Source organism: Nanorana parkeri, unplaced genomic scaffold (genome assembly GCF_000935625.1).
Source record: "Nanorana parkeri isolate BGI_ZX_2015 unplaced genomic scaffold, ASM93562v1 scaffold2952, whole genome shotgun sequence".
In the NCBI taxonomy this organism is placed as follows: domain Eukaryota; kingdom Metazoa; phylum Chordata; class Amphibia; order Anura; family Dicroglossidae; genus Nanorana; species Nanorana parkeri.
This window is the reverse complement of record NW_017309220.1, coordinates 74,080-86,165: the sequence shown is the minus strand read 5'-3', so window position 1 is coordinate 86,165 and position 12,086 is coordinate 74,080. Positions and strand designations below refer to the sequence as shown.

At 45.3% G+C, this 12,086-nt stretch overlaps 1 protein-coding gene across 1 annotated transcript in view; it reads left to right on the top strand.

Moving 5' to 3' along the window:
* Positions 1-1,813: 1,813 nt before the first annotated feature.
* The window catches only part of HSPA9 (heat shock protein family A (Hsp70) member 9), a gene marked incomplete at its 3' end in the record, with an annotated part of 84,013 nt that continues 73,740 nt past the window's right edge, over positions 1,814-12,086 (top strand). The window contains exon 1 of the mRNA XM_018574419.1: positions 1,814-1,916. Within this exon, the coding sequence (XP_018429921.1) occupies positions 1,851-1,916 (66 nt within the window). The remainder of the gene's footprint in view (positions 1,917-12,086) is intronic.

Sequence of the window (12,086 nt, the reverse complement as noted above, 5' to 3'; positions counted from 1 at the left end):
TGAAACAGGTCTGAATCTCACTTCCCCCTCCCCTATCTATCTCCGGCGGCCGACCGTGTACCGCTCCCGGCTGCCTCTCTCTCTGCACCTGGGCTTCCATTTTGCCGTGGTCTTCGGGGCCCCCCCCCCTCTTGTGGGGGATCCGTGACCACAGCAAATTAGGTTAGAGAGCACGGAGCAAGCCAGAGAACACTTCTCGGCTTTGCTTCGTGTGAATAGTGACACAGGAATGCAGCCTTCCTGTCACAGGAGAACGAGCACAGTGCTGTGCTAGAACTCCTGTGTTGGAGGTGACAGGGTCAATAAAGAGAACCTGTCACCTCCAAAAGCTATCACACAAGGGTTTGTTAACCCTTGTGTGATAGCAATAAAGTCAAGTGAATAAAAAAAAAGTAGAAAATAAAATATATAACATTTAAAAATGTAACTACATAAAAATGGGAAAAATACAAAGGCGATAAAGTAAAAAATAATAAAAATAAATAATAAAAATTCAAAATATTACAAAGCAAAAATAAAAAAGTAAAATAAAATCTAAACCAAGCCCTATCATTTGCATGCAAATAAATGCATGCATGGGGCATTGTGTGTGTGCACGCGATCCATTACCGCATGGCAATCATGCACAAATCCGTGTGGGTGGCTGGGCGGTCACAGAATCTCACACCACCGCTGATCGTGCCATTATTGTCTAATGGCACCCCAGTAACGCCAGATTGCGCAGTTTCCCACGGCAATAACGCCCGTGCATTCGCATATAATCGCAGTTGAAAACACAGCACAGCGTGTCGTGAAAAAAGGTACATGTACCTTTTTTCAGCGATTACCACGCGGATATAACCGCATTGAAATCAAGGGGGCCGCGTGGCAACCGCACACGGTCGGTCAAGTCTGCACCCACCCCAAAGGGTAAATTTGCTTTCCCAAGTAATTTTGGAAAATGGAATTACCTGAACAAATCTGGCCCCCTCCCCCTATACTTACCTTTCAGGGAACGGTCCTTCCCATCCGCCAGTATGGGTGTACTATCTGTACCTGTGCCATGTATTCTGAATTTCGCTCGCAAATTGCAAGCACTCGTTGGTCAGCACCATCACTGACCAATGAGAAGCTCTTCTTGGCACTGCTAAATACGGTTTTGGTTAATTTTTTTCTTTTTTTGCACCAGGACAAGTAGATTTCCATGTGGGACAAGTAGATCGGGCCCCTCGCTTTAGCCCTGGGACAAGTAGTTTTTTTTTTTTAAATTTCCACACCCCTGTTATAGGTTAGCTTTTCTGTAAACGTGACCCTGTGACCTCTAGCCCAGCATTGGTTTTTCACCTGACCACTAGGAATAAAAAGTCCTTTGACCATTGAAAAAATAGTTCGCTCATAAAACAATTTACAGTATTTCCTTCTTTCAGGAAGACCGATTCCGCAACCCTTTAACCACGCTGGATTCTGAGCACTTCCCGTCCCTGATGACCTTGACGCCGAAGGCCCAGCAAGGACCTGGACTCTCTCGTCTTAAAAATGCCTGTATCGCTTATTGATATCTTAACTTAGCCGCAGTGAATTTCAACTACTTGTAGCACAATAAGAATATTTAATAAATCACCCGATTGCCACGTAACTAGAGTTTGCGGGATATCTTTGTTATTTATAGGCAGGCTAAATAAACAGGCAGCACCAGGACATCACAGGGCGGAGAATGAGAACTACCCCTCCCAGCCGTGAACTTTGTAGTCACGCCCACGTGGTCAAGATATTTCTAGAAGTGGGGCAGCGTGAGTGCCTGTTTGTAGCTGTACATTTCACAGGTCTACAGCTTAATCCCTGCGCCTTGCTGGTTGTCCTACAAAGTTGCAATGCTGAACGCTAGTAGAATTGTCGGCCGTATGTTGGCTTCCTTGCCACGAGGCGGAGCCTGCAAGGTATAGTATTATTTTTTTCTAATCTTTATTCCGGGTGATTTACAGTTTTTGTAATAAAGCATTACGCTCCCTGGGACCGAGGCCTGCGTGACACACTTCAAATCTGCTTCTTTCCATGTTCATAGCATTTAGTCTATTTCCGTATGGGTATAGTTGTCCTACTCAAATTAAGTGTATCTGGGATAATTGTGCTTGCTGTAAGTGATGATTAGAGTCTTGGTGCATTAACACAGATTTATAGCTGCATTTAGTTGTTTTTGGCCGGTTGAGGCTGAAAAGCTGAATAAGTGTATGAATGGGTCACGTGTATCACGCTATATCCGGCAAGGTTACAGTAAACGTCATTGGATTGCACCATCCTCTATGGAGGACGATGGTAGCCTGAACAGTCATACCACTGTTAGACGCTAAAAAAAACTTGGTGGCCTTTTGATTCTTGTTTAACCACTTGAAGACCAGGTGTTTACACCCCCTTCCTGGCCAGGCCATTTTTCAGTATTCAGAGCTGGGGTATGATGTTTGTTCCGTCATGCAACGCTGTACTGAAATGACTTTTATACCATTTTTTTGGGGGCAGATAGAGCTTTCTTTTGGTGGTATTTAAACACCACTGGTTTTATTTTTTACTATAATTGGGAAAAATTGCAGAAAATTTTGGGAAAAAAAAGTTTTTGTTTTTTTTTAACATTGTTAGAAAACATTTTATTACCCAGTTTTTTGGTAAAATATAAAAGGTCGGGTAAATAGACACCAAACATGTCGAGCTTTAAAATTGCGCGCACCTGCGAAATCGCAGAAAACTCTACCGTACCCAAAATTGGCCATAGGCGACACTTTAAAAGCTTTTACCGATCATCAGTTTAGTGTTATCAGTGATTGATGGCCCTAGAATGATTGCTCTCATTCCGAGGTTTGCGGCGACATGTAACATGTGCAGCGTAATGGGCGCAATCGTCTTTTTTGCATGTATGCGCCCCAGACACATGTTTGCATGAGTGTATGTATGGGTTGGAAATTAAAATTTATTTTATTTTTTTTCACTAAACTTGATTGCCATCAGCTTCTGAAGCTGGAGACTGACACAAGAATGCGGAAGTGATGTATTATACAACACTTCCGCATTCTTGGAGAGGGGACCGGAGGGAGCTCGTGTACCGAGCTCTCTCTGATCCCCCTGTGGCAGTGGCCGTATGCTGATCCCGGGCTCGCACCGGGCACAGCGGAGCCCGGGATCAGCGGGGCAACGGCGCGGGGTCACACCGATCGGCACCGCATACAGGCGATCTGCCGGCTCTACAGCCGGCGGATCGCTTGTATGGTAACAGGCATCGCTGCCTGTTTTTAAATGTTGCCCATTTCCTGCGCCGAGCACGAGGGGGCGTGTCTGAGTGGACGTCTAAAGACGCCCGCTCAGATCTAGAGAGCTCCCGGCCGGCCGGCCCGGAGGCAGTTAACCTTACTCTTTATGTGCCTGTGAGTTTTTTTTTTTTGGTCTAGGTCAGTGGTTCTCAACCTGTGTGCGGAGTGGGTGATCTCTTTTATGGAGGCCAGACTCCTCGGTACCCTTCCCCGCAACCAGGAAGTTTGGGGAAACCCCCTGTTTGATAGCATTTTGAGGTGACAGGTACTCTTTATTGAACCTGTCACCTCCAACACAGGAGTTCTAGCAGGCACTGTTGCTAGAACTCCTGTGACAGGAACGAGCAGAGGCTGAGGGAGGTGACAGAGCCTGTCACTACTCCTCGCCTCCCGCTCTCAGCGCTCCATGCTCTGTCCCCGCCCACTGCTCTCAGCGCTCCACGTTCCATCCCTGCTCTCGGCACTCCACGTCCCCCGCTCGCAGCGGCGCTCGTTTCAGGAAAAGAAAACCAGCCCTGCTACTTGTCCGTAGCAGGGCTAGAACACGAAAAAAGCACTTGCTCGGAACTACAGGTCCCGGGCGATACGAATTCCACACCCCTGTGTATTATTTTGCTACCAAACTGACGTTTGGGTCGAAAAGCAGCCCCTGGTTGTTTGACACATTTGCACATCCCTTCACTGGGTGCTCGAGCACCGTATACATTGCCAGAAAGTTCTGCATTACTTGGACGACTTTCGCCTGGCAAAGTCCCCGCACAGGACACCGGGTGAACTCAGCTTATTGTTAGAAACATTTGACTCACTCAACGTCCCAGTAGCATCCCATAAGGTGGAGGGTCCCAGTACCGTCCTGACCTTTCTTTGCCGGAAGCAGTGCTAAATGTAGAAAACAAAATGTATACCTGCCCGGCACTACATGTCCTGGGTGCCGGGGGATAGCAATTTCACACCCCTTGTCCTCCTATAGCTGGTTGCCATTAGGCATTTCTGTATAATGTATTGCTGGAATTTGTAGTCCTCTATAGCTGTTGGTATTCTGCATTGCTGTATAATGTATCATTGGGATTTGTAGTCCCTCTACAGCTTGGAGTCAGTAGCAGAACTACCAGGATTGCAGCTCGAACTGGGCCCTGGCACTTCAACACTGTTCTAAAATCATTAGTCTGTATTGTTTTAGAAAAAATGTCACATGACACTAAAAAAAGGTATCGGCAAGTAGGGATGTCCCGATGCCACTTTTTCAGGCCCAAGTATAAGTACTTCCCCGCCTGTACTTGACGATACCAAATACTGATACTTTTTCTTAAAGGGACAGGTGACTTTAAATGATCCATAGTACAACTACATGTTATGTACTATGGATCATGATTTAACCTATTCACGTTAGCAGGGGAGAATTGTAACTCTATTGCTGGAGTGTAGTGGAGGTGTGTGCTGTCTGTATGTACTACATATACATTACACACGTCCAATACACTATAGCAATAGATTTACAGCCAGCCCCGTCCCAGCTTCCCTCACTAACTGTTTCACTCCTATCCCTGTTGCCTCACGCGGTGCCTCTTGTAGTCGGCGCTGGGCAGGATTGCTGCATCGCGTCTCGGTGCTCAGCTTGTGGGAGGCGCTCACATTTGTGCCCTGCTAACATGAATAGGTTAAATCATGATCCATAGTACATATACAGTACACACGTCCAGTACACTGCAGTAATAGTTACAATTATCCCCTGCTAATATGAAGGGGTTAAATCATGATCATGTACATAATAGTTCATAACATGTAGTTGTACTACGGATCATTTAACTAGGGATGCACCGATATCGATACTAGTATCGGTGCATCCCTAGTTAAATGATTCCGATTATTTGGGCAAGTACTCGTACTCGCCCAAATGCTCCGATGCCTAGCACGGGTACTTCCGGTATCAGGAAGCCGGGCAGCTTGTATTACACGCTGCCCGGTTTCGCGATTGACCGGGAAGTGGCTCCATGCTCTCGTCACTTGTGATAAGAGAGCATAGAGCCGACTTCCCGGCCAATCAGGAAGCCGGGCAGCGTGTAATGACGCGCTGCCTGGCTTCCTGATTGGTCGGGAATCTGGCCTCGTGAGGTAAGGTTACCTTACCTTAGTATGTGCAGCCTGTCACCCCAGGGGCCTCTCCAGCGAGAATGTGGCTTTCGTCCGGTACCCAGCCAGAGCCGTCCATTCAGGAAGCTGGGCGCCGTCTAATGACGCAACGCCCTGCTTTCTGATTGGCTGGGAAGCTGGCTTCATGCTCCCTCGTCATCTCATGACAAGAGAGCATGGAGCTGGCCTCCCGGCCAATCAGAAAGCAGGGCGTCGCGTCATTAGACGGCGCCCGGCTTCCTGATTGGCCAGACGGCTCCGGCTGGGTACCGGATGAAGGCCGCGTTCTCGCTGGAGAAGCCCCGGGGTGACAGGCTGCACATACTAAGGTAAGAGGGGACTTTCTTGTTAATCGGGAAGCCGGGTGGCGACTCTTTACACGCCACCTGGCTTCCTGAATGGGACTTCCGTTACTCGGTAATTGATATCGGCAAGTACCGGAAAAAAATTATCGGTACCAAAATACCGGTATCGGTGCATCCCTAATTTAAGCCATTCATGTTAGCAGGGGATACTTGTAAATCTATTGTTGCAGTGCATTCTATATGTAGTATATAGTACATGTATAGTACATATAGAGTGCCTGCAACAATACATTTACAATTATACTCTGTTAACATGAATGGGTTAAATGATCCCTAGTACAGGGCTACATACAGATCATTTAATCCATTCATGTTAGCAGGGCACAGTGGGGGGGACCCTTCGGAGGTGATCCTCCTTTTGGGTGTTGGTTGCTGAGTGTTGTAGTGCCTCTTATTAAGACAGGTTTTGTATGTGTTGCTCCACCAGTGGTGTGGCTTATTGGAGGCAAGAGCTGCAGTGCAAATACATTTTCAATCTGCAAAGCTGCAACCCCAGACAATTAGGCAACCTAATCTCTCCTTCCTAAGGTGGCCATATACTCTACAACCATCGCAAGACCTTAAGGTGCCCATACACCTTACGATTATCGGACGATAATCGTATGCGATCGACTTTTCGTCCGATAATCGGATGTGTGCATTGCAGTGTCTGACCGACAATACTGTACAATCGTACGACTTGACGGTCAAGCATGTTAGAAAACTTTGCTAGATCGTACGATTGTCGTAAGGTTGCTGGCGTTTCCGTCCGTCAAAAGTTGTACGATGTACACTGCGCTTGCGCTAACGAAAATACGGCAAATCAATTACCGCATTTCGTCCAGGTGCTTTTGGTTAATTACGGCTAAATGATTCTTGCGATCATCGGGGCAGGATGGGGCTGCCGTACGAAAATCGTACGACTATTCGATCATCGGACGAAAAGTTTTGTCCGATAATCGTAAGGTGTATGGGCACCTTTTTAGTCTTGCGATGGTTGTACAGGGATTAAAAAAACGTACGATCTGCCTATCTTGTACAGGCAGATCGCACTCTCGATCATTGCAAGCCCGCCCCCCTGAGGGGCGGGCTTCCGATGACCGCAATGCTGAACGGGCAGTGTGCGCACGCGCACACCGGCCCGTTCGGCATTTGTCTCCCGAGCACCGTTCAAACCAGCCGAAAATCGTACGATTTTCGGCTGGTTTTCTAGCGTGCTCCTTAGACAAAAGACGTGCGACCGTACAGTAGAAACGGTCGCACGTCTTCGTTCACACTGCTCGATTCTCGTACGATCGCGGGATTTCCCGCGATTCTCGTACGAGAATCGAGCAGTGTATGGGCACCTCTACACTGATGGGGTTAGTGTTACACAGGAGTATTGGAGATTTTCCCCAATTTCTGTATAAGCAAGGCAAACCTAGGCCAGTAACACATGTTTTACAGACTCCTTTGCAAAAAAACATTGGTGTGTGGCACTGGAGGCTTATTTTATGCCAGTTATAGGTGCACCCTCTGTTCAAGATGGTTCACAAGGAGAGACTGAGCGTGATGGTCAGATCTTGATAGTTCTGCAGACATATTGTGGTTTATATATGCTTATTAGCATATGTAGATGTCGGACTTCTGATTGCACTAGCACAGTGCCTCAGGGCTAAGGTTTTTTTTTTTTTTGCGGTTAGCAACTGATTTACCACCTGGCTGGGTGTGAGCTCACAAGCTGGAGGGCTATGATTGCTCTCACCTGAGCGTGGGCTGGGGGAATGTTCATTCAGCCCTAATTAAAGGAGAACTATGGGGTAATTTGTTTTTCCCCATAGTTCTCCTAAGGGCAATGGGAGGACACAAACTACAGCTCGCAGTATACTGAGACCGCCGTAGCTGAGATGGCTCCAGACATCACTGTCGATCCACCCAGCTGCATGATAGGCAGAGCCAGCTGTCAATCTAGAGGTAGAGCCAGCTGTACCCTCCCCCGTCCATTCTGCCAGTCAGCGCTGGGGGATCGGAGAGGGGGGAATCCCTGCAGGGAGCCGTGAGTGACAGTCATGGCTCTCTGCAGGGACATGATCGAGAAGTGAGTGACGGTATGTGTTCGCTCACTTCCCAATCTATTGAGCCGACGTGACCGTTGCATTGTCACACGCCGGCTCGAAATATGAGGTTGAGTGAAAATCACTCGCCTCATAGTTCTCTAAGTGAACTTCACATACTTTACTTGCCTGTTCGAGCATGGAAGCATAAAGATACAAATCCCAGAGAAAGGTAGATGCTGGATGAGGTTACTTTGTCTTCAAGGTTTTACTTCCTTGGCAGATATGAACAACCTCCTAAAGCTTTTGAGACTTAACTCTCTATATGTGGTTAAGTCTTTGTCTCTCTCTCTCTATATGAGAGCAAGCATCTAACCCTTTTTCATGGTGAAGGTTATTTTCTTCGTCTACAGGCTGAGCCGATTCATTAATTGTATCGGCCCAGGTGTGTCTGCCTCACAGGTGTGGGGCCTTTTACTGATTGCTCTAGTTGCAACCTTCGGTTTTCTTGTAAACCTAGAGTGTACAGCACTTTCGCAGTCCATGATGAGGACCTCTTTAGCTGAATTACTACAGCTTTATTTCACCTGGATAGAAGCTATATATGAATAAGCATTTAGTGGCTAAGTGAAGGGGCATGCAGCATCCCTTGCCGTATTATTGTACTGTTTTCAAAATAACCAATTTACTGCTTTAGTGAAAGCATCTTTGGTTCATGAGGTAGTTATGGAACTTAGTGATGCACATATGTCATGTGTTGGTATCGCTATACTGTCGCTGGAATATACACTTTATTGCTTTAGTAAAAGCGCCATCTGTTCATGAAGTGGTTACTGAATCTCAGTTGGGCATACCTTATGTATTGGTGCTACTATGCTGTCTCTATGATGACCCATTTACTGCTTTTAGTAAAAGCATCACAGGTACATGGTGTAGTTATGAGTCTCAGTGGTTGTGCATACCTTGTTTATTGCTATTACTATACTGCCTCTGAGAACCAATTTATTTGCTTTAGTAAAATAATTTTGGTTCAGGAGATGGTTAGGACCCTTTGTATGTGCATACTTTATGTTGGTATTACCATACTGTCTCTGAAATAAACCAATTTCTGCTTTTGTAAAAGAATATGGTTCAGGAGATAGTTGAGACTCTCGGTATGTGCATGCATTTTGTGTTGGCATCACTATACTGTCACTGGAATAAACACTTTATTGCTCTAGTGAAAGCACCATTGGTTCATTAAATGGTTAATGAATCACAGTTGGGCATTCCTTTTTATATATCAGTGTTACTATGCTGTCTCTATGATGACCCATTTACTGCTTTTAGTGAGAGCATCACTGGTACATGGGGTAGTTGTGATCTGTGGTTGTGCATACCTTGTTTATTGCTATTACTATACTGTCACAGAGAACCAATTTATTTACTTTAGTAAAATAATTTTGGTTCAGGAGATGGTTAGGACCCTCAGTATGTGCATACTTTATGTTGATATTACCATACTGTCTCTGAAATCAATTTTTGCTTTAGTAAAAGGATGTTGGTTCAGGAGATAATTGAGACTCGCAGTATTGCATACCTTATGTGTTGGTATTGCTATACTGTCTCTGAGACCGATTTTATTTTAAGTGGTAGCTCCTTTGGCTAATGAAGTTATAAATCTCAGCATTGGGCATACCTTATGTATTGGTATTACTATGCTGCCTCTAAGATGGCCAATTCACTGCTTTTGTGTAAACCTTATTGGTTCATGAGATGGTTATGAATCTCAGTGTTTGAGCATACCTTGTGTTGCTATACTGTCTCTGAATAACCAAATCATTGATGTTAGTGAAACCATCATGGTTAATTGAAGTAGCAGTGAACCTTTGTGTGCTGGTATTGTGCTGTCTCCGAAATAACCAAACAACTGCTTTAGTGAAAGCATCTTTTGGTTCAGGAGGCAGTTATGCATCTCAGTATTTGTACATCCCTCATGAGTAGGTATTAATATACTGTCTCCGACATAACCAATTTACTACTTCTGTGAGTACTTGTACAAGACGGGATGATTTGCCATTTTTAGTGATGCATTATTGCATATGATGTAGTCAGGGATCGGTAAGGGTTTTGTTTTAGTTGGTTTTGTAACTCACCATCTATGAACTAACCGATTCCATCTTGGTAAAAGTATTATTGGTTGTCACGTAGTTATGAACCTCAGTAAATGTGTTATCTAATTTCATACCTTGTGTATTTATATAGCCATAAAGGTACAGGATCGCTGATTACCATTTGGTTGAAAGCATTTTTTGTTATGATGTAGTATGACTCTCAGCATCTACATTTCATCACAGTTGATTCTCTGTGGACTGTGTAACTATACGATCTACAGAATGACCAGTTTTACTCTTTAGTATCACTGGTTTGTGATATAGTTAGTATCTTAGTATTGAAATATTCCCAAGTTCATACTTTAGGCAATTGTATAACTTTTACAGTACTTAGTTCAGTGCAACCCAGGGCAACGGATTACACGTCTGGGGCTGCAACTACAGTTAGACTACTTCGGGGTGGCTGGTTATTAGAGTACCAAGCCCATGACAAGTCTTTTTTAAGGGTTGTACCATGTCAACGGCTTAAGCACCTTTTTTTCTGAGTTCCCTGGGGCTCACAAGGTTATTCTTGCATGTCTTCCCTTATCAGGCATCCATAGTATAACCGTAAACTTTGGCGCATTTACAGCAGCTGGCTGCTGCTCATGCTCCCAGCATATCGGATAGTGTCCTTATGTAATTTGATGGCATCTATGTTACACCACATCGATTAAACTGAACATATCAGATAGTGTTCTGTAATTGGTGGTGTCTGTTACACCACATCAATAAACTGGTGGCAGTTTAACACGGTTGGTAGTACTGATGGCAGTATGGGGCTGCAGCCTGACTTGCCACTTGCATTTTTAGTCTAACTCATCCATTTAGTAACAAGCTCTGTCATCCAGGCTAGGGCTGCAAGAACTAATCGACATAATCGATTATTGAAAAAGTTGTCAACTTTTTCAATAATCGATTAATCGGCTTCTGATCAGTTGGCTCTGTTCACTGCTCCACACACGCTGCGCGCCGCACCTCCTCCCCAACTCACGCTCAACGCTGCCAGACCCGTACGCCCGCATCCACACTCTACACGCCGCACCTCCTTCCCGCCTCACACTCACCGCCCGCCCAAATCCACCATTGGCACAGGGACGCGGGGAGATGTAGTAAGGAGGAGCAGGTGTGGGGGGATGACAGCGGCAGATTGACAGGCCTGATCTCAGAAGCAAGTTGCTGGAAGACTGCTCAAGTAAGCCTGCACTTTCCCACACGTGGTGCTCTATAATGTATTGCTGGGATTTGTATTCCTCTATAGCTGATGGTACGTTGTGCTGTAAATTATACATAGGAATACAAATCCCAGCAATACATTATATACTGTATGTATAATGTACTATTGCTGGAATTTGTTGTACTCTATAGTTGGTGATAGTCTGCACTGCGCTGTATAGAGGACAACAAATCCCAGCAATAATACATTATACAGTGGTGCACTGCCGAATACCACTGGCTATAGAGGACTACAAAACCCAGCAACAGTACATTATACAGTGCAATGCAGAATACCACCAGCTATAATGTACTATTGCTGGGATTTGTTGTGCTCCTATAGCTGGTGATATTCTGCATTGATTGCTGTATAATTTTACACTTTCCATTTCACTATATTGCACACCACAATTTTTTTTTTTTTATTCCACTGCTCCAAGCTTGCTCCTAGCTTGCTCCTGTCAATACAAACTAGTAGTCCATCACTGGAGCCATTTTCAAAAATGTATTTGATTGTTTCACCGATTTAATCGAACTTAATAATCGGCTAATCGATTTTGAAAATAATAGTTAGCTGCAGCTCTAATCCAGGCTATAGAAGTTGCCAGATGCTCCTTGTAAGTCAGTCACCATTGGAGGAAATCTAAGGATGTTTTGTCCTATACAGGGCCTTATGAAGACTGCAAAGCAGCATAATACCAATGCCTGGTGACCAGCTATCCATTGACCTTTCATCCACCGAAGGATTTCTGGCATGCTCCAATAAGAAATTAGTCTTCTTAGACCTGGGAGAGCTAAGGTTTCTGCAGAGCATATCTGGTATTGCACTGCAGAGTGCTCCTCCTCCTGCTGATACCAGTCTTTTGGCAGGGGGGAAGTTGTCCCCCCTGAAAGTATGATTTCTTGCCTAATCTCTCAGGCGCTGCCCTGGAAGATGACGGGGGGGGGGGGGGGGAG